The sequence below is a fragment of the Gavia stellata genome, chromosome 33 (genome assembly GCF_030936135.1).
Source record: "Gavia stellata isolate bGavSte3 chromosome 33, bGavSte3.hap2, whole genome shotgun sequence".
In the NCBI taxonomy this organism is placed as follows: Eukaryota; Metazoa; Chordata; class Aves; order Gaviiformes; family Gaviidae; genus Gavia; species Gavia stellata.
The window spans coordinates 3,443,444-3,470,873 of NC_082626.1; the positions used below are offsets into that span (position 1 = coordinate 3,443,444).

Consider the following 27,430-nt stretch of genomic DNA (forward strand, 5'->3'; position numbering starts at 1 on the left):
TCTGACTTTAGAATCCCACCGGTAACCCTGGAAGTGAGAGCTGAATTTGCCTGCCTCTTTCCCATATGTCAATCAGACTAATATTTAAAAAGCCTATGAATTCATCGCTGTACTTGTGCACAGTTTCACAGCAATGTGTAGACATTTGAAAGTAGTGCAGCCTCACCTCTTCCCTCATTTATCCCATTCATTTGCCTTGTGGAGTCCTTTGCAAAGAGGAAAGCATGGTCTGAAAATGAATGGGCTACCAGTTTTTTTTCAAGTGTAACTCAAAACATAGTTCTTAGCTGTTTTTCATCATGTCTCTTATGAATCAACCCCCCCCCCCCACAAACTTCCTTTGTGTCGGAATAGTGGCATCAGCAATCTCATCACCCCAACATTCTCAGGTGGTCGTATTAAAAGCAAAATCTTCAGTCCTTTGCAGCTATCTTCCAGGCACGTAGGGGCTCTTAAAGAGAGGTAGTTGCCTTTTAGTGTCCGATGGCCTCCTGGTCAGCCAACTCCTTACCCACATCAGCTTCATCAGCAACAGCCTTCCTCTTCACTAAATGCCTGCAGAATTCATTTAAAAAGTCATCAGCGACCTTTACTCACAGTCCTGAAGAGTAAAGCTGATCCCCACAGGCAGCAGTGCCACGAACTGCATCGCACTGACCCACCAGCACTTCATTTGTTGCAGCTTTTTCAACGTCTGGGCTGATTTGGCTCTTTCTCCAACGAAACTGCCAAAATGGAAGCTCAGTTAATGCCAGCTGTGGTTATTTTCTTCCCTAGGAGGCAGACACGCATTTTGAAAGTGGCTGGACAGACACCACCAGCCTCATGCTCAGAGCCCACCCACAGAGCCCGTCCTGCTGGAGGGCTGGATCTGCTGGTCGTGACTGCGTGGAGCTTGACTCCAGCAAGCTACCGATGGCCGAAAGCCTCCTTAACATATCTCTCAGGCTCCACCCTTCATGCTTTGATGCCATCAGATGTATGAAACAGCAAAGTTCATGGTCACGTCTTTTAAATTTAGATTGCAGAAAACCATCATTCAAGATATGTAGGCTTCCTGCCTACTTCAGCTTGGGAAGGGAAAAAAATAAAGACACGTTCTCTGCTCTAGCCCGGGCAGACACTATTCTTGTAGGCTCCCAAGACGATTGTGGTCTCTCACTTGCTCATAGTCCCGCGGCTGCCGGCACATGACAGGACACCAGGAGGAAAGGTTGTGGCCACGTGGCAGGAAGCAGTGACCCACATGCTTCAGCAAAACCTGTGAGTGGCTGCTTGCAGTGGCACTGCATTCAGGAGCTGGCAGGTTGGGTCACTCCGGCCTCCATTCTGCAGGGCCTTTCCCCTCGGTAGCAAAACCTGCGAGCGGCTGGAGAAGCTGGCAGGGAGCAGCCGGGGCTGTGATGGAAGGTGGCTGTGGGGTCAGCAGGGATAGGGCTTTGGAGACAAAATGACTGGCTACGACATTGCTAGACGGAGCCCACGGGATGGGGTGCAACCTGCAGCGGGTCCATGGGGACAGCATCGCTTGGGATGGGGACAGGGGTGCACGGGGCAGTGGGGCCACCAGAGATGGGAGCATGGGGAGTAGCTAAATGTTTGCCGAAAAGGTGGAGTAAAAAAACTACCATGGCCTGAGAAGACGGTGGTTCCAGCTGATTACACAGCATCATAAATACTGCGGGGACAGAGGGTGGGAGGGCAGGTGAGGCTGGCACGCAAGGCCCTGGCTTGCATCAGGCAGGCTGGCAGTGCCCAGTGCCTAGCAGATGAGACTGGGCCTGGCCTCCAGGGGCTGCAGGGACTGGCACGCAGGGCAAGCCCCTGTCCCTGCACCCCAACAAAGACGCCCGAGCACATGGAGGTGGAGACAGAAAAGGCTTTATTGGGGGGGGCTGTCAAAAGGGCAGCAGCCCCTCACTGACCGTGGGGAGGATCTTTGCCAGTACATATGCCAGGTGGGTGTAGGTCTCCTCACACAGCACACGCAACAACAGGTGGTAGAAGAGCTCAGGGTCATACGAGGAGATGCAGAACTGGCCCTTGACAGTTCTTCTGTCAAGCTGAAAGCCTGGAGAGGCATCAGCTCAGGTTTGGCCCTTTTGTCCTGGGCTTTCGCTGTACTGGTCAAGTCTGCAGGCAGCAGACGTCTGCCATGCTCCTGCAGAGGCTCACTGCTGAGGAGGGCTGCAGACTCCTCCAGGGCATCCGTGCCTGATAAGATCATGGAGCACATCCTCCTGGAAGACTTATGAAGACATATTGAAGACAGGGAGGTGCTTACAGACAGCCAACATGGCTTCACCAGGGGCAAATTGGACAGACAGGAGCCAAAATGGACTGAGAGCAGCTGTGCGGAGAAAGACTTGGGAATCCTGGTGGACGAAACCTTGGACTTGAGCCGGCCATGTGCACTTGCAGCCCACAAAGCCAATCGTAACCTGGGCTGCATCCAAAGAAGCGTGGCCAGCAGGTGGAAGGGAGGGGATTCTCCGACCTCCGCTCCACTCTCGTGAGACCCCACCTGCAGTACTGCATCCAGCTCTGGGGTCCCCAGTACAAGAAAGACATGGTCCTGTTAGAGCGGATCCAGAGGAGGGCCACAAAAATCATCCAAGGTCTGGAAGACCTCTGCTGTGAAGAAAGGCTGAGAGAGTTGGGGTTGTTCAGCCTGGAGAAGAGAAGGCTCTGGGCAGATTTTCCTGTGTCTTTTCAATATCTAAAGGGGGCTTGGAAGAAAGATGGAGGGAGACTTTTTACCAAGGCCTGTAGTGACAGGACAAGGGGCAATGGTTTTGAACTGAAAGAGCGTAGGTTTAGCTTGGACATAGGGAAGCAATGTTTTACGATGAGGGTGGTGAGAGACTGGAACAGGTTGCCCAGAGGAGTTTTGGCTGCCTCATCACTGGAAGTGTTCAAGGCCAGGTTGGACGGGGCTTTGAGCAACCTGATCTAGTGAAAGATGTCTCTGCCCATGTCAGGAGGGTTGGACTAGATGATCTTTAAAGGTCCCTTCCAACGCAAACCATTCTATGATTCGATGACCTGGAGCAGCCCCTACCCAGCTGCTGGCCAGGAGTAGCACACTCCCTTGGTGCCCAGACAGCCATGGGCTAAGGAACATCCCTGGGCAGCCAGGAAGGCAGAGGAGGTGGTACAGGGCTCACCGGGGAGCGCTCTGGGTGCCTGCAGCAGCTCTTCCTGTCCTGGGGACAGCAGGTGGCCCCAGCACTGGGAGGAGGGAGGCAGGGAGGCAGGGAGTGAGGCCAGGACAGCAGCAGGACTTGAGAGAGACCACGCCTCCCGTGGCTGCTGATCATTTCCACGATGCACATTTCCTCCGTTCGCACCCTTAGCATATTCCGTGAGACTTAGGACATGTCTACAGACATGTAGACTGTATGGGGCACCACAAAAATAAATAATTTTCAGATTCCTGATTAACTTTCGTATTGTTTTGAGTTGGTTTCACTGAGCGTTATTACTCTTTTTTTTTTTTTTTTTTTCATATTGATTCCTTGTGCTTGTTAGGTGCGGTTGAATGTCTATCTGGCTTTTCTTTTGTTTCTTGGCAAGTCAATGAAGAGAGGATATTTGCTACCTAATTTGGGGGGAATTTCACATGGTTTCAAATGAACACTTGGCATTTCCAAAGGCTGGGTTCATGGTACAGCAATTATCATCTGATAAAAGGTGATTGAAATATGGCTTGAGTTGGAAACGTCTGAGAAAGTTCTTACTGCCATGAGTACAATACCGCACTGTTCATCCCAAGTCATCAGTAATTCTTGATTTAAAAATTAGAGCTCTGAAGACAGATGGCATAGCTGACCTGGTTCCATTCACCTTCACTCACATCATGTGGAGCTAACTCACTCATGCCTCTGCGTGCAGTATTTTGTGAAGGCAGTTAGCGCTTGCCAATAAATCTCTCAAGCATGAAAGCAGAGGAGTTTCCTTTGAACCACAGAAGGGCGAGAAATGTATCCTCACCTCAACGTTTTGTTTTCGATTAGGTTTCAAATCCCCGAATTATAAATCAATGTGTTTTGACAGGTTTTAACTGTGATTTTTATCAGTGGCAGGAACAGAGGCGATCATCTCCCTATCTGCTTACAGGAACCTGCATGGGTAAATAACCGGAATACTTCACAGAGTAGCGATCTTCAAATGGTTAATTAAGCCATCATAACAGCTATCTCTATATGTTAGTTTAAATATATATAAATGGCATCCGAATGTCAGGTATACTAATTCTGTTTATTGATATTTCTAAGTACTTGAGTTTGGGGGTTTGCTATCCGAGGCAGTGGCAGGTTTTAAAGACTGCTGTTTTATTCCCTGTGAAACAAATATAACAGCCTTTCTCCTGAGTACTGTAGGGGCACTCCGTTCTTCACGAAGAATAGTTGTTGCCTAGGTAATGTATCTGTAGCTTCTTAGTCTTGGAAAGAACTAGGGAGTGCCCAGCAAGAGGGATCCAGGTCAGGTGAGATGATCCCCACCAGGACTTGGATGTGCCTCATTTTCATGTTAAGAATCATGAAATAATTGCATACACGAGAGTCATCAATGCTATATTTAGACAACGAAAGCCTTGATGCTTGTACATTGTTCAATGGTACTTTTACTCCGCTTTGAACTATGCTCTGTCCATTTGCCATTCTGCTCCTTGGCCCTCAGGAGTGACTCATGGTAGAGGTTTAAGCAAGTCAGGAGAATGCTCATGCCGTTAGAAGACGGAAGCATATGTGAATACGGTAATGCCTGCACCGTGTTTAGCATTTCATTTAAAAGCATGTAAACCAGGATATCCTTAGAGGAGAATTTCCCCCTTTTTTGTCCATTTCCTGTTTCTGTGGTCCTTCTGAAGCAGTGAATTACCAGGAACTAAATGTATGCTTCATGACATGTCCTTTACTTGTCCCTGTGGTGATACCTGCAGAAGGTCTTTACCCTGAGGAAGGAACAAAGAGCAGCATAGAAGCAGAACTATTCCCTGGAGGTTAAAAAGATGTCAAAATCCAATGGCTTGGTTTTAGAAAGGAAACCCACTAAAAGTATACGAAAGAAATGGCCGAGACCATGAAAGCCTCTGTATCTGCTGAGTTTCAGGGAAGGGAAGAAATTCTATTCCAGTATTCGTCAACTGAGCCATGACCCAGTCAGGAATAACCGCCTTCGCCCACTGATGCAGGTTAATGGGCTGAAAACCCCTCACAGCAAATAAAGCTGAGAGTTGATTTGCAACAATAGCTGTGTATTGGACCTGCATAGGTGTTTAAATGCAGGCTGGTTTTAAGTTAAATAGCAAAGTGAAAGTCCTGGCCGCCTCTGGGGCTTCCTGAGGAGCCCTGACATTGGCAAGCAGTACCTCTTAGCTGCCTTGCGAGACGGCACTGACTTTGTGGGTTTGGGGAGATCACTTCTGAGTAGACACCGCCGACCCCCTCAGTTGCCCTCAGACTCCCCCGACCCCCTCAGTTCCCAGCCAGGCACCACCGATTACCTCAGCTCTCCCACATACACCCTTGCTCCCCGCGGTTCCCCTCACCAACAGCCCTGACGCCCTCACTTCCCCCGCAGACACTCCCATCCCCTCCCTTCTCCCAGACTCCTCCGACCCCCTCAGGCACCCAGGTACCCGCTCCCTTGCTGCCCCTCCAGAGACCCTGGCCCTGGCCTGCTCCCCGGCTCAGGGGAATACAGCGATGACTCTTCTGGCAGTAATGCAAGAAATGAACCTTTCAGGAACGTGTAAAGACAATGAGGCCACTCAGAACTTTTGCAAGGTGTATTTGCTATCGGTGGCGGTGAGTTTGTGTTTCTTGATGGAAATACATGAAGTCTTGTAGCTTCTGGGATTGTGTGACTGTGTTGGGGCGGTGCTTAGGGCACTGTGGATGAATCCAAAGCCAATACTTAACAGCCTGGGTTTTTTTCAAGCAAATCATGATGCAAGCGACACTCTCCCATTCTGATAATTTTGATGTTAAAAGAAGTCTTTGACAGAAAGAATGAGCAAGCACAAGGCCCAGAAATTGCAGACTGACCGGGAAAAGGAATGCTTAAACCAGCCTTTGAAGAAGATGTTAAAGCAGGGTAATGTTCACCATTTTGTTACTAATAATGAAGCAAAATCCTCTGCCAGGGAGTGTCTTAACGGGATGCTGAAAACCAAGATGTGGAGCTATTTTACAGCCCAGAACACCTTTTGCTACATTGACGTGCTGTCAGAGTTTATAAAGAGCTTGTCATGCTTTAACCCCAGTGGGCAACTAAGCACCACACAGCCATTCACTCACTCCCCCCACAACGGGATGGGGGAAGAGAGTTGGAAGGGTAAAAGTGAGAAAAGTCATGGGTTGAGATAAAAGCAGTTTAATAATGGAAATAAATAAATACAGAAGTTGTAATGAAAAGGAAAATAACAGAGAGAAACAGACCCCAGGAAAGCCAAGTGATGCAAATGAAAACAATTGCTCAGCACCAAAAGACCGATGCCCAGCCAGTCCCCGAGCAGTGGCCCCCCTGCCACCCTCCCCCCTAGTTTTATTGCTGAGCATTATGTCATGTGGTGTGGAATATCCCTTTGGTCAGTTGGGGTCAGCTTTCCTGGCTGTGTCCCTTCCCAATTTCTTGCGCACCCCCAGCCTACTCGCTGGTGGGGTGGTGTGAGAAACAGAAAAAGCCTTGACTCCGTGTAAGCACTGCTCAGTGCTTACTCAGGAAAACATCCCTGTGTTATCAACACTGTTTCCCGCACAAATCCAAAACATAGCCCCATACTAGCTACTACAAAGAAATTTAACTCTATCCCAGTCAAAGCCAGCACAGAGCTGTAACTAGAGTTACCCCAGAGCTGTCAGAGCCAGGCCTGTGGACGTGAACACTTCAGACTCGGCAAGGGTTTGGAAAACTGGAGATGGGGGTGTGTTTGAAATGAAAGGATCTGCGCCTCTGCTCCAAAAGGGAGACCACGTCAGGGTGTCTAGAACCAACGAGAGATTTGACAAAGGTTATGAACACACGTTCGCAAGGGAAATTTTCATAGTAGCGGAAAATGAGCGAAGGGGACAGATGCCTGCGTATCGCTTAAGAGACGATGGTTGGGAAGCAAGGGGGGGACTTTTTCTCTAAAGAACTTCAAAAAGTGGATCCTGACAAGGACAAGAGCTGCAAAATTGAGAAGACCATTAGAGCAAAAGGGAAAGGAGGAAAGTAACAGTTGCTGGTGAAGTGGCATGTCTGGCCCCAGAAATTTAGGGTAGGAGCTTCCCAGGTATAGGACATCTCGTGACTGGCAGTGGAGTGGGGGAAGAAGAAGGGTGGCAGACGGGATTTCTACGTGATGCTCCCCAGCAATGCCAGAAGCTGCCTGCAAAACACCGGCTCACACTTTCCCCTACAGCTGGTGAGGCCCCGTGGAGCTCTGTGGGAAGTGGAAGGTGAGGCTGGTAGAAACACCATAGCCAAACAGCTGGAATAGCATCAAGCAGGACACCATCTTTGAAATAGCACCGCAGGGCAAGCTGGGAATGGGGAAGATTGCATAGATCCGAACAATACCCTTCTGTACCTGTGCTGCAAGATTGTAAAAGCTGCCAATCAAACCTTGGAGCTGGTGAGGCTGTGGGTCTCATGAATTACCCACTGGCCTCTATTTTCAGCCAGCTGGATGTTATGCTGGGGGACAGACTGAGAAGGCAGAGCAAAAACTGCTGCCCCTCCTGCACCTTCATTGAGCTGCCTGTCAATCACAGCCCTGATGCGCTGTCCACGCACTTCTCCACAAAGACCCAGCTGGGCAGCAGGAAGATTAGGGGACTGAGGCATCGCTCAGCTCTGACAGCCCAGAGTAGGAGGACTGAAGTATTCGGACCTCTCCGCAGCCATCTGTTCTTTCAAGACAAGATTTTGGTGAATGGTGTGGATGTAAAAAACTTGGGCTGACGTGCAGCAAAGACAGCTTTTTTTTGATGAGCTCTCTGGCAGTTTGTCATAATTTATTCATTTATTCATAAATTAAATAACGCGATTGCTATTCCATCCCTGGGATAAGGACGTTCCCCATTATTGTAATTACTAGCTATAATCCAGTCTTTGCTTCTTTTTCTTTTTCAACTCTGCTATTCCCAGTTGCTCATGACATTTTATCTTTTTTCTTTCCAAAACCATTTGTTTCAACTCATTTTATTTCTCTTGCTCTCTTCTTCCTCGTTCCATCCTCTCACATACCAGTTTCACTACAACATAGTATCAGCTGAACATAACCACCAAAGTTCGTAATCCAAACAATCCCCCAACAAAATATACTTTAATGCTGTGTTAAGTTACATCCACCTCTATTTCCTGTTGCAATTTGACTTTCCCCTTCATTTTGCCCTTTTGTGAGTGGTTATGACTCACATCCATTCCTCACTGCCAGTTGTCAAATTCCTCAATATGCATGGGACCAAGGATCCCAGGAAGATAATCTGAGTTGGCCATGTTGCAGTTAGGGTAGGTAACCTGAAAGAAAAGACAAATCCAGCTTCATTCCCTTTGGCTATTAGATATTTTGGATATCCACTGCTCGGAAACGAGATGTTCATTACCCTGGTGGTCAAAGCACCTTCCACATGGCACTTCGAAGGAGTGTTTGTAATAAGCAAGGAAAACTTCCTTTTTGCAGGTGGTTAACCTGGACAGTTTGTCCTACAGCTAATTGATGATTATCTTTTTTGCCCAAAGTGAAAGTTACACAGGGGCTGCTATCAAAAGCTTTCCAGATCGGACTGCCAGTCATGGTCCGTCAATTGTTTCAGGCAGTGACTGCGTTGTTAAGGTGACGTGGCCACCCTTTAAATGAGGAGGTACTAGTCGAGGCTTTGGACTCACCGGTCCAAGTGCAAAGTGGTACTTGAGTCTTACGAAGTCCATTGCTGTGTTCAATAATACCATTAGACTGGGGATGGTACGGAATGTGGAAAAGGCATCAAATTCCTTGGGCTTCAGACAACCTGTGTATATTTTTATTTTTGCAAGTCGGATGGGGGTGGTGCACACTGAATGGGTGAGGGCAGCATATCAGGGGGTGGCATGGCACCCCGTTGCCATTGGATATTGTACTCTGTCAAGCTCCCTGTAAGCCCCGTTCCCACCACGATCCAGGCCTGACATCACAGAATCACAGAATCGCAGAATCACTAAGGTTGGAAAAGACCTGTAAGACCATCAAGTCCAACCATCAACCCAAGACCACCATGCCCACTAAACCATGTCCCACAGTGCCTCATCCACACGTTCCTTGAACGCCTCCAGGGATGGTGACTCCACCATCTCCCTGGGCAGCCTGTTCCAGTGCTTCGCCACTCTCAGTAAAGCAATTTTTCCTAATATCCAGCCTAAACCTCCCCTGGCGCAACTTGAGGCCATTTCCTCTTGTCCTGTCGCTAGTCACTTGGGAGAAGAGACCAACACCCCCCTCACCACAACCCCCTTTCAGGTAACTGGAGAGAGCTATAAGGTCTCCCCTCAGCCTCCTCTTCTCCAGACTGAACAACTCCAGTTCCCTCAGCCACCCCTCATCAGACTTGTGCTCCAGATCCCTCACCAGCTCCGTCACCCTTCTCTGGACATGCTCCAGCACCTCAATGTCCTTCTTGTAGTGAGGGGCCCAAAACTGAACACAGCATTCGAGGTGCGGCCTCACCAGCGCTGAGTACAGGGGCACGATCACCTCTCTACTCCTGCTGGCCACACTATTTCTGATACAGGCCAGGATGCCGTTGGCCTTCTTGGCCACCTGGGCACACTGCCGGCTCATATTCAGCTGTGCCGGCTCATATTCACACGCTATGTACATTGTCATCTCCTGAATTGTACTGGAGTGTGCCATTCCCTGGGTAAGGGGAGCAGGCTCCCTCATTATTTTGAGGACAGGCAACGGGGTCTGAATTTCAAAGGTTGTGTCTGATGCCATGGGTTCAGTATCTAATAGGGCTGTGTAAGCAGCCAGTAGTGATTTTTCCAAGAGTATATACCGTGACCGGGAACCTTGCCACCCCTTTGATCCAAACCCTGCGGGAGTTATTTGGGCATTAGTGGACCACAGTCTCCATTGGCTCAGCACTTGCCCTGCCACCGAAAGGTCCCAACACACTCTCGATCTCTCTCGCCAGAGTCCATCACCGAAATTCAAAATGTCCAGCGACTGCTCCAACACAGAAGGTGCCAGCTCTGCAAGCGGTTTCTGGCCTTCATCTTCCCTTGGCAGACCAGTCTGTCACCTAAATTGAAAATGTTTATAATGTTCCCAACATTCTCTCGCACTCTCTCCAGACCCCATCAACTAAATTCAAAAAGTCCAGCGACTGTCCTGTCACGGATGGTGCCAGGACTGAAAAGCTGTTGCTGGCCCTCACCTTCCCCTGGCAGCCCTTTCACAGCCCCACCAACATTTGGGCTCTGTGCTTGCTTACCCTTTAATTGTCCCAAAATGTGGAGGAATGGCTTAGTAACAAGGGACACAATCTGATTCCCATGAGCAACCCAGTCTTTGATGAGGGGGAAGGCTCAGAGGAAACCGTTAACTGTCCTTGAAAGCCTGTTGTGATAAGAGACAGTGGAATGGTAAACAAGAAGAAGGAACTACATCTGCGAAGAGGAGAAGTGCTCTTGTGCGTGCACAAGAGCACTGTACCAATCACACTCGCCGCCTTGGCGCGTGAACAGAGGCTGTAAGCCAATTATACAATTGTTGCGGACGCGTGTTCTTGGCATCTGTCTATATATACTCTGTAAGCTTGAATAAAGGGGAGAACGACTATACTCATATTGAGATTCCATCGTTACTCCGGGTCCGTCTCCCACTCCAACACCAAAACTCTCTCCACTCTCACCAGAGTCCGTCAGCTGAATTGAAAACGTCCAGGCACTGCTCCCACATGGCAGGTGCCAGGAATGAAAGCTGTTGCTCGCCCTCACCTTCCCTTGGCAGCCCTTTCACAGGCCCACCAACACTGGGGCTCTGCCCTTACCTTCGCTCTTCAGGGTTCCAACATTCTCTCTCAAACATGTTTGAGCCCAGCTCTGTAATGAAAAATGTCAGGAGAATGTTTACATATGGAAGGTGCCAGCACTGAAAGTGTTCTGGGCATCTCCATCCCTTGGCAGCCCTTTCACAGCCCAACAACGCTGGGGCTCTGCTCTTACCTAGCCACTTCACGTTCCCAACATTCTCTCACTATAGCGAAGGCGGATTCCAAAACAGGAAATGACGAGCGACTCCTCCCACATGAAGGTGTCAGGAATAAAAGCTGTTGCTGATGCTTACCTTTCTTTGGCAGCCCTTTCAGAGCCCTAGCAACCCTGGGCCTCTGCAATTGCCTAGTCACTTCATGTTCGCAACGCTCTCTTGTCTCTTTCACTCTGGCAAGAACTGATCACCAAAATTAAGAATGTCCAGTGACTGCTCCCACACGGAAGTGCCAGCACTGAAAGCTGTTCCCGGCTCTCACGTTCCCTTGGCAGCCCTTTACGAGCCCTTCTAAATACTGGGCTCTATGCTTGAATAACCACCTAACGGTGCCCTCACTCTCTCTATCACTCTCACCAGACACCAGCTCCAGAACTGAAAACATCCAGCGACTTTGCCAAAATGGAAGGAGGCAGCACTGTAAGCTGTTGCTAACGTTCACGTTCCCTTGGCAGCACTTTAACAGCCCAAGAAAGACTGGGGCTCTGCCATTGCCTAGAGACCTAATGAACCCTCACTCTTTCTCTCACTTTTGCCAGAGCACAGCTCTAGAATTGAAAACGTCCAGCCACTGCTCCCACGCGGAAGGAGGCAGCACTGAAAGCTGTTGCTGGCCCTCACCTTCCCTTTCAAAGCCACAGCAACACTGGGGGTTTTCACTTTCCTAGCCACTTAACGGTCCCAACATAATATCCCACTCTAGCCAGAGCTGAGATCCAAAATGTAGAATGTCCAGAGACTGTTCCCGCATGGAAGGGGCCAGCACTGAAAGCTGTTGCTGGCCCTCACCTTCCCTTGGCAGCCCTTTCAAAGCCCCATCAAAACTGGGTCTTTTCACGTGCCTAGCCACATAGTTGTCCCAAAACAATCTCGCACTCTTGCAAGTGCACAGATCCGAAATTGAAAATGTCCCGTGACTTCTCCCACACGGAATGTTGCAGGACAGAAAGCTGTTGCTGGCCCTCACCTTCCCTTGGCAGCCCTTTCACAGCCAACCAACACTGCGGTTCAGCGCTTGCTTTGCCTCCTAACAGTCACAAGGTGCTCTCTCTCTCTCTCTCTCAATCTTATAAGAGCCCAGCCCTGAAACTGAAAATGTCCAGCAACTGCTCCCACGTAGAAGGTGCCAGCACTGAAAGCTGTTGCTGGCCCTCACCTTCCTCTGGTAACCTCTTAAATGAACCACCAACTCTTGGGCTCCGTGCTTGCCTGGACTCTTAAAGGTCCCAATATCCTCTCGCTCTCCTGCTCACTCTCTCCAGAGCCCATCACTGAAATTGCAAAAGTCCAGCCATTGCTCCTACTCTAAAGGTGCCAGCACTGAAAGCTGTTGCTGGCCCTCAGCTTTGTTGCGTTTAAGGGAATGTACTTTCAAAATTTGTCTGTCAGAGTCCCAGGACTTTCACTGAGCAGATCCACAAAAATTGAAATCAGTTATTTTATTGAGAGCGACAGAAACAGATTCGAAATTGCCGTTGATAAATTCACTAACTACAGTAGTGCTCCTAGTTAAGGTTAATATTGCTAGAAAACTTGATAGTGATACAACAACCCGGGGATAACTTTCACCCAGAGGGTGAGAGGCGTAACGTGTACCCAGAGACGCGTCCCTGCCTGGGGTGGAGGAAGAGAATGCAGTCCGTCGACTGGTCCCTCAGGTATCGAGGTTCTTCTCTCCCACTTTAACAATCATTTTCTCTGTCTTTTGTCCCCAAAACTACAAGGTTCCCCCCCCACCCCCCCCCCCCCGCATATGTGACGTGTAGCATGATGTGGGTGGAGAGACGAGTGCTATAGTCATACATACGTTTAGCATGACCTCTATAATCTTCACTAGCATATGCAGGGGGGTGAGTTGTAGTGTGCATTTCACCGGTAATGAGGCAAAAGTCAGTTATCGGACACGAAGCCTTTTGAAGAAACAAAGAACCATTCATGTTTTTGTTATCTTGCTATCTTTGCTGACCACAAGCAGGGCTGTCCTGGCTCCACAGGGCCCCCTCCTTATCTGCACCCTGTGTTAGCCAGGGTGCAACAACACACAAGGCTAAACAACAATTACTATGATCCATGCAGTTTTCTACAGCCCAGCTGCAGGTCACTTGAGCGTGTTTACAATCCTCCTCGCCAATCTTCCATTATTTTCCCATGCTGCCCATGCTAACTTTTAGCAAATTAAGCTCAGGAAACCAGCTGGCATGGAGCTCTAGATGTTTTCTCTCAAAGCCATTTTTGTGACTGTGGTGTAAGCATGCCAATAGGCCCACATCTTCATATCATATTCTGCTGCTTGCAAAAATAGCCCTGTAGTTCTGTGTGTGCTACTGTCATGCAGAAAGCTAACCACGTAAATACCTGTTTGCAGGACTGCACAGTAGCTGCAGAACCTCATTTCATTTCTAGCCGGCGTTCTCCTAAAAATGAGCTGAGCGTTACCTGGGACAGCTCTTGAACACAGGACTGGGAGGAAACAGAAGGGATATGAAATGAATTAAAGGTATTATTAAAGACAAATGCAGGGAGTTAAACTAGTTTAGCCCTGTCCCTTTGCACAGCAGAACCAAGGCCTGGTTTGGAGCACCCGTATGGCTATACCTTGTCAGTGGAAGCAATGGGGTGCTGTTCCTCTTGAAGGAGGTGCAGGAGGACCCCTATCAGCACCCAGCTGAGCTATATGGTTGTTGAAGCATGGACTCCGTTCTCCTCTGGAGTTCAGTGCAACGGGTCGCGTGGGTGAAGCCTTTGTATGATTTCCTCCAAGTTAGATTTTACGTCAGCTTCAATAATAACCCATAAAGAAGTCAATGAAAGGATTTCTCCTGCCAACGTCCGCTAAGACTGCTGGAGAAGAAAAAAGAAGCTCTTCCCTTCAACACCCACCCTCCACTCCCAACTCCCCCCTCCCCCCCCCCAAAAAAAAAAGAAAATTCTCATTCACTCTTCACCCTTAATCCTTCCTTCTTCAAAGCTGTACGGCAGCCATGTTACAATGAAGTGATAAAGAGCTTACTTTGGAGCTAGAGGAGGAAAAAACCATAGAGGACTCTCAAGTCTCATTCCAAGGATTAAGAAACCTTAAAACATGGAGAGGGAACATCCTTGCTGCGCCCTGAGTTTGTCAGCCACCTTCTGCTCTTTCTTAGTCAAACACGCCAATATGCTATACTCCTGCAACTAAACTGTTGCATATTTTCGGAGGCTTATGTCTTGAATAACTATTGTTTCTTTTGATTTTTACCTTCCCAGCTTTTTTCTGATCTTTACTTTCTGGAGCTCTTTGATGCATTCAATACGAGAGAGAAAGCAAATGTAAAAGGGGGCTGTCTACTGTATTGACCAATCAAGTTCATTTCCAGTGACCTGACATGCCTTGTGATAGACAACACATCTAACTCAAAACATAACAAATCAGGTTTCTTTCTATTGTATGTTGTTTTATTGTTTGAAATCATGTCTGAGTATTTTTATTACATGTAAAAACCAAAGTGACTTGTATTACTAAGATTAAAGGCATTCTAAACTCAGTCAAACTAGAATTAAACGGCACTGTCAAAGTACTATCTAATACAGCAAATCCCCAGATGAGAATTAACAAATAGTGTTGGACTACAACTAAACCATTCCATTAATCCATAATCAACGCTTATGGATTCCCAAATAAGAAATCTGGAGAGAAAGCTGCCCTTTTAATTATACATGGTCTCAGTCAGCGCAGTAAGCTTATCTGAACATCTCGCTGTTAGCCCAGCTGAGCTACTTGAAAGTCACAGTTGCAGTCCTTGGTGCTTCTACTTAATTGGACTGTTACGGGGCAGATGTTTTCATGTGATTTCTCTTGCTCTCTTTACAAAAAATAAGTTTTACAGCAGAGCGCTGCTCTGGAAAGGCTGGCAGCTCTAGCTAAACACTGAGAAAAGCTAATTGATGCTGTGTGCTTTTTTCCAACATGAAGAGCATGCACAAGTTCAAAAATGTTTTGCAAGAGAGAATATGAAGATGAATTAAGAACAGAAACGCATTAAGGTTGGCTGCTCCTCCTTCACTTTTTTCACAGCAGGTTCCATTGGAGGGGATTTGTCACCATCGGTGTTCACCTTCTCCTGGGAGGCTTTTGCTGGTTTTCTTATATTGTCTGTCTTAGGAGGAACAGCCACCTCTACTTTCCGCTTTGTCTTGTCAGTTTTTGCTTCTGGCCTATCCTTCTCTTTTTTCTCCTTTTCAGGTGCTGCTTTGAAAGCCATAGAACCTGCTTCCATAGGCTCACCTCGCACAGGGGTGGCATCATCTCTGCTTGGGAGCATGAACAGAGAGTCCATTTTCACGTCTTCTGCTGTAAGTGGCTCTCTTGGTTTTCTCATTCCTTCTAACCACTCAGCATTGGGAAATCCTCCATTCTCATCCCCTTTTCTTCTCTTCCGGTGCTTTTTGTCTTTATTTCCTTTGTCACCTCCCAGTCGATGTTCCACCTCCTTCTCTTTTGATTTTGTAGGATCTTTGATGCCATGCCTCTCTCTTCCAGAAGTTTTTCCAGGGTAATTTACAGCTGTATTACACTTTTGGTGGCTCTGCCCACCACGATAATCCTGCCTCCGTCCCCGAGCATATGGTGAATTCTCTCGTCTGGTCCCAGGTGGACCAAACCTGTCTGGAGAAAAGTAGCCTCTTCTTGCATACGGCGGCGATCGTGAGTAGGAGCGAGAAGGGGACCGACTAAATGACCGAGAGTAGGAGCGAGAGCGGGAAGAACCGGATCTTGACTTGGAGTAGGTATACAAACTTGTAGAGGAAGATGAAGCACTACAGGGAGACTTGGGCCTTAAAAACACCACAACACACACAGACAAAAAAGATAAGTTAATTCAAAACAGTCACTCTCCCCATTTTTTTTCCTCCCAAATTTGGTTTGTTTTCTTTTTTCCTCTCCACATGCTTACGTCAAAGGTTCTTTCAGCTGCTGGCATAACGCTACTGCAAATTGCAGAACTTGCAAAAGTTTCTGCTTACAAGACAGAGCAGCTGCTGCTTTGTTAGTGTAAAATCATACAGGAAGGGTAAGTCTATTTCCACTCACTTCTATCACATGATCGATCTCCCACAGCTATTGATTGATTTACGGTGGTGTAGCCGGGCCTCTACTGGCACGTGAACGTGCACATTTTTCACTACTCCGCAACTACATGCAGTGCAAATCATTTTTGTTGCAGTAAGATGCAAAAAGAGCAAGTCTTAATGGCTACAGTGCACTATCACTATCACTTCCATCTCCCATGTGCCGAGTGCCCACTGCTCCTCTGCGGTGATACACTCCTTGATATGCTTAATACTTCCCACTTCTGATCTTCAAAGTACTGCACAGATATGAACTAATCTTCTCTCAAACTTCTTTTAACTTTTGTTTTATCTTTCAGATTTTATAAACACAATACACCCTGACCAGCTATCTATAACAAATATATACCAAAAGGAAGGACTAACTTGACACTGCAATAATAGATACCACAGACTCCTCTCTCTCCAACTGAGAGAAAGCAGCTTGGCTATTTGAGATGACTAAATAGAAGAAATTCAAAATTGCCATAAAATGACAGCGTTGACTCTTCCAGTACTTTGCTCAATCAGTATCAACTAAGTTGTTAAAAAAAAGAATGTTGGAGGTTGACTTCTATTGGGAAATCAAGTTCTTCATCCCTGTTCAGCTAGTAATCAAAAGGCTGGCTTTCCACCTGACCCTTTAATTGTATTTCATTTTCATATGTAATTATGGTTTCCTCAAAGAGCGTTGATTTTTCAGAGTCCTCTTTTCGGTCACGTACTGGAGTTCTATTTTCAATAATCTTACCGCAAGCACAGATCCCCTTTGTTAAAGCCAATTCAAATGAAGCCATTTAAAAATGAATTACCACTTGTACTCTCCACAACGACCTGTGCATACGTTTTGCATTATAAACCAGCTGTTGTGTAAGCTATGTTTTACGGCCTCATTTAACAGGTTACAAGTCGTAATATATTGAATTTCTGTGGAATACTTACAGTTCCCAGCCCGGTCTGCCACCTGCTGAGCGAATTGTACTGGCACTCATTGGGCGACCTTTTGGAGTGGGGAGAGGGAAAAGAAAAAAAATCCCACTCAGTTTCTCTGAAGATCATCTTTTTAAAGAAATTCTACAGTTATAGTTACTTACCGGTGGTGGGTATTGATTGTCCTTGGGGGCCCAGAAGGCTTGGTAATGCTGGTTGTCTTGGCACAGGAACCTGATAGCCCTTGTGAATCAATGCAAACAGTCGGAAAATAAGCTCTACTAAAATACAAGAATCACTGCATATCTTGAAATAAAACTCACGTTCTCTTCCAACAAACTGCTGGCTGACAGAGAGGAAGATTTAGAAAGTTCAGCGGCACTCACCAGAGCAGCAGGAGGTGTAACAGTCAGGAGCGGTGGTGGAGGTGGTGGCGGCTGCTGTGGCTCCTGAATCTGCTGACGGAGCCTCTTTGTGTAGCCAGTTCCATTTTTGAAGTTGTTCACAGCCTAGAGGCAGAAAAACATTGACAAAAAGCTAATGGGAAACTTCAGTAGAGAGACAAACAAAGGCCTGCACAGAGTAAAATTGCTTGTGTCTTCCTGTAAATGCTATCAAGCCTAAAAGAAATGGACGTACAGATATATGAACACATCACATTAAACCCTGATACTAATGATTGGTAACTCGGAGTATCTGTATTTAAAGTACTTCAGTGTTAGCTCCAAACTTGAAAGTGAGGCAATCATGTTAAACAAAAGTGGGACCTGAACTTGCCAGATTGTCTCTTCCCTTTCAGCTTTTAAGCTCTTTTTCTTCCCTTTCAGCTTTTTACAAACTGCCTTTTCTTACAAACAGTTTATGTGAAAGGCATAGTGTTACCTTGCGTAGGAACAGGTTGGCAATTAAAGCGTCAGGAGAAACATCGGTTTGATGACACGCTGGGCAGGTATGCTCCTCAGAGTCCAGTAATGCTGTTCTAATACCTGTGAATCATTAGAATCATCAGAATAGTTTTAGCCAAACTAAGGCAATTTTGGGGGTTCTAGCCAAGTATAAAAACACGTATATGATTAATGGGTGAATATGGTCTTGAATTGAGAGCATGAAGCTCTCCATGTTCAGTAATGTAAATAACTTCTAGTATGCAGCAAATCACTCCAGAGTTTTGAAATTTCACTGTTGTAACATTTGAAGTCGTAGAGTAGGCTGTGTCTTGATGTTTCGACTAGTCTTTGTTCCGCTACCTCGTACAATGAGAAGTCACCAACCTCAAGGCTCCTGAATAAAACACATCTCAAAAAAGCATTAGGAGGTTTGAGTTCTGAAGGTCTTAAGCAACTGTCCCATGGAGAAGAATGTGGATTAAATGCCTAACTAAATGCCCTTTGTGGCAGACCACAGTGAGTCACCAGAGTTGGCTATCTAATTTTGTATGAGAGAAAGGGCTGTCGACAAACTAAATGCATTCGATATCTAATACTGTAACCACCTGCACAATTACGCACTCTTCTCATACTCGTCCTTCCACATGTAAAGAGGATTTAACTGGATATGTAAAAAGGGAAAAAAGGTTTCTGCCTTTTTTTTTCCGTTTATGCAAGAGGAGTCCTTTCCTATTCAGGGGATACTCAAGTGTTAAGTAGAACTGGCAACAAAGTAATGGCGTTATCTCCTACTTCTGCTTTCAGAAGATCAGACGTGATGTTTTGAAATAACAAACATGGGAGTAACACTTACATTCGTCACAAAAACTGTTTCCACAGCAGGGAATAACAGCTGCATCAGTCATTAGCTCTTTACAAACGGGACATGACAACTCATCTGGAATGGGATCATCGGAGGAGGAGGAGGAGGGCTCCTCTGGTGAAAAGGGAGGCTTTTCCTTCTTTCCTCTAGCATAAGCTTCCCTAGAGGGCAGGTGGAGAAGGAAAAAGAAACCAGTCAGAGATGGGTAAAGGAAAACTCTTCCAAGCTTTTATCAAAGGGCAGATAATAGATGGAACTCTGCTCACTCCACATTTGGCTTCTAAAAAGTCGGCATTTAGTTTAAACTACTTTCCTATAGCCACAATACTGGAAGAGGGAGGGGGGAACACTTTTCCTTCTGCAGAACTCTCCCATTCATTGGGATCAACTAAGAGATGAGCTCAGACTAGAAAAATCATTTTTTGACAGCTAGAAATCAGGTGAAGTGAACCCCACCACTCCTTTGCCAGAGGCTAAATGTAAATGGCAGGCTCAGGATGAAGTTAGTCTCCGAATAATTACGTTTTATAAATGGAAGAAGTCTACGGTGCAGCTTCTACAAAAGGAGATCCACGACAGAAAAGCAGAAGTGCGACCAAGTGCATTTTCAAACAGCCACTCTTGTCAGCACACAGTAGTATTTTCTTAGTTTAGAGCAACAGGAAAACCTCAGTCTGTTTCACACATGGCATTTGACAAGAGTCAGAGGGGGAGGAAATCTCAGTCCAGCAGCTCTGTGTTAAATTTTGCAAGAAGCCTTTGAAACATAAAAGAGAAGCAAAACGAGCTTTCCAAGAGAACGACTCCACTGTGAACACGACTGAAATGTTTTGCAGAAATACAGATTCTTAGCACACCACAAGTTGAACCAACTTCCAGGGGCACGAACAGTAGGACCACCCTATGTGAGTTCTAGAAAGTATCACCGATTTTAAGGTTAAGACACAATGACAATGCTTCCTCCCCTGTAACTACAGAGGCTGGCCAACTTGGTTGCATTGCCACTCAGGCATTTAAGCATGGTTTTGCTCGTTCACTTTTTGGTCAGTCCAACTAATGCCATACTTACGCATTAATAGTTGGTATTGCGTATTTTCCAGCGCTTGTCAGCATAGCACCCTTTGTGTTGGGATCTTGCACCTCCATCATGAAACTCCTTGGAATTCCTGTGCTCTTTTTAAGTCTGGGAGCAGACTCAAAATTTTTGTTCTGTTAAGAAAAGCCATGCAGACATATCTCATCTGATGACCCGCACTTAAAATGACATTTCAGTGATTATTTTACGCAGCAAAGCCTTTCATCCTCTCCTTTTGCCTAGCGTAAGGGTTGCTCAGCTGAAATACTGATTTTCCTAAATGAGTATCGTCAGCATGTTCCAAAGGCTGGAGCAGTGTTTTGAACTCAGTCGACATTCTTTGGCTTAACTTCAGGTTCCTCCAGGGTGAAATATCCCTCAGCTCAACCAGAGACTCGTGCAATTAACACACGCAAATATTCAATGGATGGGGTCAACAGAAACATCTTGGTTTTATACAAAATACAGAAAATGGTGAACTGTCATTAAAACCACAGTTAAAACCACAAAAATTCCCAGTAATATTGAAATACATAAAAATATGCATGAAAGTTCACAGAGAAAGATCTATGGACATATTTAATGTCTATGACCTAGAAAAAAGAAAATTTCACATTTGTAATTCCAGGTCTCCCTTGAATTTTGAAGGGCTTTGCAACATTGCCATATAAAGTGCATTTCACCCCAAGAGAAACAACTCTTCATATGCGTGTTCATGTATTTGTTACCTAACTGCCAAGGTAAAAAAAAAAAAAAACTAAGACCAGAAGTCCCCCACAATCTTACCCCATTTGTCGGGCAGTCCTTTATATAGTGGCCAGGGTTTCCACAACGAAAGCAAGTATATGACGGTGGAGGTGGACCCAAGGGTTTCTTCATGTAACTAAACGTTTTTGGGGAGAAAAAGAAGAAGATATGCATGTGTCTCTTGTGTTAAAACAAACATCTCTACCATTTTCCCATCAGCTTCAAAGAACAGATTTGACATTATCAGCACTTACCTGGTTGGTTCATATCCACAGCAAGACTGCATCATCATAGCTTTTATTTTGTCTTCTTCGGAAGCATTGGCTTCAGCCAGATTGGTGGTCTGTTTAAGAGGTAATTATTGGATGCACACATTAGAACCACATTTAAGCCCACACAGCCAAAGACAGCACCACTCACCCAGTCCTGTAAAGAGCAGCACAACGCTCGCTGAGGTCGCATGAAAACAGCTGCTTAGGCTCTGTTTGGACCTTACCTAAAGACCTGTCTAATCGATCCCGTTTTCTTCCAAGTGGACTGAAGCTATGTGTAGAAAAAATTAGACTATCCACTGCCTTTAAACTGATTTTTAAGCTCCAGACTATTTGAAGGAGAAGATGTCCACTGTACATTTAATTGAGAAAGATGTACGCAAATATCACTAGTTACATTTTGCAGCATTAAAAGGACACACAACTGAAGAGCCGGAGAGGTTGTTTCTCCTTGCTGAAAGCCAGCTTCAGACACAGAAGCCTTAGAAGGAATCAAACTTTTTATAACCCCTCAGCAAGACAAAAGATTCTTCTCTAACTTCTCTATGTTAAATGATTAAACTACAGTAAGCAGAACCTGCAGTTTTTTCCAGCTGACTGTGTCCTTTTAACGTACAAATTGTAATCCAAACCTTATGCAGAACTAGATCTTCCAATTATTGATGGCAGTTGATTGTTTTTAAGTAGTATTTGTTCAAATGTTTTTATCACACACTAGTCCAGGTACAAGCAGGCTCTAAGGGAGTGACTGTAAATGATGTGGACTTTCAAGCACCTATCATTCCGACCAACCACTCATGTTTTTCTTCTTCTATGCATGCATTCACAAAAGCAACCAACTACTTTCAACATTTTATTAAATGGGTGTTTCATACAGACAGTAACATTGTCCAGATCGACATCTCTGAGAGCGCTTCCGTTAACGTTTACAGAAAACTTTACAGATACTTGACTAGTTTGTGTGAACCCAAACGGTTTACAAAACACATCCAAACCCCACAAAACGTTCCCAGGAATAGAGCAAAAGTCAAAGATGGCATTTAATACATAGTAAGAGTCAAAAAGAAAACTTTTTACAACACATTGCCTCCATGCTAAGCCAGTCTGCACAAAAGAGGTTAGAGGAAGTAACAGTCTGGAGCTGCTTTATGCTATGTCCCTGCATTTTTCTGATATACTTAAATTTCCTCGGAAGCTTACATGTGTACACCACTTGGACAGTTTTCCACATTTTAGAGTAAAACTTCACAGGAGTTTACGGAAACAAGGACACGTTTAGGGACAGCACTAATGGAGACCAATTTCTTTTGCTGGCTACCTTCCCAAGGAATTTTCTTGTTTGTGTTTGGTTTGTTGTTTTTTTTTGCCAAATGGACCCAACTTAATTTCTGCAGTGAGAGATGGAAGAAGGTAGCAGTGGGAAGAGCTTTCTCCTTCTCGGAAATGAACTCCAGCCTTTCTTTTCAGAACAAAGAACTAGCTCCTCTGCATTAGGCCCTGCCTTCTCTCATCTTTGTAACTTTAAAGACTAGTCATTTCATTGGCTAGCACTGTGCCTTTTCACAAAGTGCCACCACTAGTGCTTTCCCAGAGAAAGTTACACATTGTTGAGCAAAAAATGCAGGCAGCTCCATGGCAAAACATGGCATTACAACAGTTTCAGAAGGTCACATCTGCTAATATGCCACACGTACCCCTTGGTCTAGTCCTATAAATAGTTAGGTATATTTACACAATTGACACAGCCTGCGTTCAAACAAAGTCTATTGTGTTGTCCACTCTCTAGCTACTCTGATTTATGAAATCGTGCAGCATTCAAAGAATGGATCTATAACTATAATGACTAGAAATTGAAAAATAGCCATGCAATTGTCCACGTTCCAGAAACGCCTCTAATTTGGCTGCTGCAAACCCCCTGAAATGTCCGTAACTTAGAGCCAACTAAATTCTTCTGTGAAAATTGTGTGAGTTTCCAGTGCAAAATTAACGAAAGGTATGAAAAATGGTAAACAGCTTCTGAAGTGCTGCTTCTTTGTGTCTTGAAGACGAGTAATACTGCAACATTACGTTGAGGCTGCTAAGGTACTCCCCTTCTATCTTCCCAAACTGGCGACTACTCTTCACAGGATAGTATCAAAATACACACACACTTTAAAGTTAAAAGAAATACTTTAAATTCTTAAAAACTACATTCAAGCTTTGCTCACATTACAACAGTTATCCAGCTACAGATCACAGTATAAGATTTAAAAAGACGAAGCAAACCCTTTTTTTTTTTAAAGTATTTGACAAGACTCTCGAGATACCTTAATAAGCTGGGCCAGAGGAATCGGTGCGGAAGAGTCATCAATCTGTTCAGAAAAAATTAAACACACGTTCAAGTTCTACAATCAAAACATAGCAATAGTTAACCTCTACTGTAGCCTGAAAGTCTGCACTATATCCTCTGAGTGTCACGGAAAGAGGCATTTCCAACCTAGTGTAATTTGTATTTGTTCCAAACAAAGTCCAAACCTATGACAGCTTAAGAGTGCCTATGTGGTTAATGAGGAGAAACAACAATAACCAAACCTGCTGGAGATCAACTTACTGCTCCAGAGTATCTCAGAGAGGGACCCTTGTCTAATGTTTACAACTGCTTAGAAGTCAAAGGGCTAAGGAAGCTGCCAATTCTCAGCAAAAAAAAGGATTTGAAAAAAAATTTAAGTTTATTTGAGAAGGAAGCATCACTACAGGAAACTTATTTTCAGGGTAGTTTGGAAATTAATCAGTGAACGTCTCCTCACTTACAAATGCACATGGTTATGCTTTTTATGAACGCAGTCTAGTTGCCGGTGAAAATGAAGCACAGGCAGATCAGCCCTGAAACACGAACTCTGCCCCTCCTGTCAGTAAGTTTAGAAACGCCAAACTCACCATACCCCACAAAACCCCAATAAAAATGCCAACCCAAAACATCAGCCATAGCAGTAACCCACCACTTTGTCTAGAAAAAAAAGAAACTGCTCAAAGTATTGAAATAAAGGTGTTTACCACGACAGAGTAGCCTATAAAAACTGATTTCTTGTATTTTATTAGACCACAGGCCATACTCTCCAAATTGGTTATGGAACTGTGAGAATTTAATATTATTCTCCTTGCTACCAGTCCAAAAGCAATTTCTAAGGATGATGAAAACATGGACTCAGAGCACAATCCTGTCATTTTTTTCTCCATTGCAGCCACACTCCTCCCTCCCTGCTGCCTACTGGAACAGCTTGCAGGAATGAAGTCCTCAGGCCACGGGGTAGTAATGGACTGCAGTGTCTAGTGAGAACTAATACCGAAGGGCAGTTTTGCCACAAGTGAAAAGGGTAACTCTTCTCTTGTTCCTTTTCCAGCATATTGAATTACATTCTGCCACCAACAGCACTTCAGCTTACACTAGTAAAACATTATCAGAAAGACACCGGAATCACTGCTTACGATGTCTGAAGTGGTTCAAAAACATGGAAAAAATTTCACCATGTAAACTGAACAGCTCCGCATGCCACTCTTCTTTACTTGTGGGAAACCAGGCCTATGTTCTCTCCTGGCAGGCACAACCACTGTCACGTGGTGCTTTTTCAGCAGCAAACAAGAAATGAGGAAAGCTCTCGACTGGAGTCTAGCATTAAACAGTCTAATATTGACCAGTAACTGAAACAGAGCAGTTAATCAACTATTAATTAGTTCTTCTGGTTTTTAGGAAGAGGTTATTATATGGCCTGCAGGCAACAGTCTCATTTCTTAACGGAGGTGATAGCACTCCTTTCTACTAAACAGCTATCAAAAGCAGCAAATAGATAATTAATGTACTATTTAGTACGTTTGCCCAACGGCCACCTTCCAATCAGCCGACATTCTTGTGTCTTTTTTTTTTCCCTTTAAATGTCTACTGGAGTATTTCCTGCCAGCCCCTCCAGTCAGTCAAGTAGAAACAACATCTCCATGAAACGTGTATACAGCCCTAAGGTAATACTGCAGAAGAACTGGGGGGGAAAAAACCCCACACACCAAAAACTAAACCCAAAACCCCAGACTCGACAGTCAATGTATTAACTCCCATTTCAAACAGAAGACTAAACAGAAACTAACACAAAGCAAGTGGGAAAGGGGACAGAACAGAGGACGAAAAGGTTAATTTCACTGCTGGGGTGCTACATTTAAATTACAGTGGTTTCCTAAAACCCGACAGCTTGGCTAAACTACAAATTCAGCCAGGAAGGATCCCAGTTGTGCTCAACAGCGCTAAAACGATGGGCACGACTCTCTGCATTTCTGCAGCCTCTAAGGACAAATACCAACTAGAGATCCTTGCAGCTACTGACATAGTAATGCTAAACCAAAAAGGATCCCCTTTCTTGCCTTGGCTGTAGTAACAGTAGGCCAGCAGCACAAATTTGGAAGTGTACAACAACAACAGCTAACATAACAGCAAGACAATGAAGGAAGAGTTAAAGTATCAGCTTTTGTGCAGCCTTTTTAAAAATATCTTAACTAAACTTCATTTTGCTGCCTTACTGTTCAACAATAATTGGCAAGCTTTCCAGTGGTTTATTCCCACCACAGTAAGATCCAGGTTCTGCTTTGAAATACCTACAGAAATACGTGTATTAAAAAACCAACCAAACAAAACAAACCCCCCACCCTTCAGACCAAGACCTGAGCTAGCTTTAAGAATAAAGCTCATTGTGCCTCCAAGCCTAGAAGCACCTGAGACTGCCGTGCTTTGACAGTGAGAGAGAGAGAGAGGACTTGTAAAGAGAGATGCAAGGCTTCCACCCTCCCTGTGGCTACCCACAACCCATGTCAGGTACAGTCAGAGCAAACAAGAAGGGAATGTTTTTGCCTGGTCTTTCATTTACTTTAATTAGTTCTAACAAACACTAAGTCTTCCCTCCCACTCCAGGAGTCTTCCTTTTTCTGTGTTTTTTTGGTTTGGGTTTTTTTTTTTTTTTTTTTTTGAGACATCTATGTTAGCTTATGGTAAGATGCTACTTAGAAAGGTAACACAGACATGCCAGGGAGCACACGAGGCTAATGTTTATAACAATAACAATAACAACAACAACAACAACAACAACAACAATAATAATAATGTTTGAACATGAGAGTTGTGTTTATACACATGCTAGTAAGCAAAGAGGAAAACAACTGTTTTCAGGAAATAAAACCCCATCAGAATTAGACCAAATACTCTAAACGTGGTTTACATAAATGCATTACTTTAACTGCTAGGGTCACTGGGCCAGTTAAACTAACTCAAAATCACAATGAGAGGCATTCATGTCCAAAAAGGAATTTGAACCAATCAGTGATAGAATTATGGATGTCAGATTTAGACGTAGTGGTTTTAGACCTACCTACAAAAAGTTTTCAATTTTAAGTTGATTGCCTACCATTCCACGAGCATCAGAGGCTGTATTCTTCACAGAACACAGACCCAGAGTTCATGAATTTCTAGATTAAGTTACCCTAACACCTTATCAAGTGATCAGATCCAATGATCCAGGGTTAGTGTAATGCCTCACACCGTTCCAGTGAAGAAAAAGCAGAATGTGAAAATGGCAAAAAATACACTCCAAACACCTTTTATTGCAAGAAACAAAAAGCACACAACAACCTATACAAACATCCAGATTACTAGCTGTCGACAGACAGCTGTAGAACATGGCACCATGTTCAACTGTGCAAACCTTGAGCCTACACGATCTAAAAATTATCATACGTTACCTGCACAGTACACAGTCATTCAGGAAATATTCTGGCATATTCAATGTGAAACACAATGCATTACTAGGCACAAAGACCAAGATTCACATTAGAACTGTGCAAACGATGGCATGACTCAGTTATTACTATGCTGAATCCAATACATGGTATTCACAACATATACTATGGTTTACTGGAAAATATATTAAGTTAATGTTTGGAAAATTAATACAAGGCTACATTGTTGAGAATTAAGTGCAGTGTGGAGAAAAAAGTCTGAGATGGTGTTTTTACATACTGCTTTTGGTGTTCCACTCACTGGCTCAGTTCGACTTCTAGAAGAAGAAATCAAGGAGATGAGAACTTAAAGCACTTGTACCCAACATCAAGCAGTGAAAACACGTTATAAAACCTGAACATCAAAACATTATGTTCTGATAGGCTAGTGAATGGGGAAATTTCTTCCTATACATAAACTCGTCTCTCTCTTTTGATAACATTCAATGCATTAAACACCACCCCCCCACCCCCCAAATCCCACGTCTACTTTGTCTGAAATCACTCGAAGACTTAGAGATCGAGAACACAACAGTGCAA

General features: G+C 44.9%; 1 protein-coding gene across 1 annotated transcript in view; it reads right to left on the bottom strand.

Annotated features, from left to right (window-relative positions):
- Positions 1-473: 473 nt before the first annotated feature.
- LOC132320019 (E3 ubiquitin-protein ligase RBBP6-like) overlaps positions 474-27,430 on the bottom strand; it is a 33,232-nt gene continuing 6,275 nt past the window's right edge. Inside the window, exons 3-6 of the mRNA XM_059832117.1 lie at positions 27,132-27,168; positions 23,407-23,451; positions 21,083-21,171; positions 474-555 (exon numbers count right to left, since the gene is read on the bottom strand). Of these exons, the coding sequence (XP_059688100.1) occupies positions 474-555; positions 21,083-21,171; positions 23,407-23,451; positions 27,132-27,168 (253 nt within the window). The remainder of the gene's footprint in view (positions 556-21,082; positions 21,172-23,406; positions 23,452-27,131; positions 27,169-27,430) is intronic.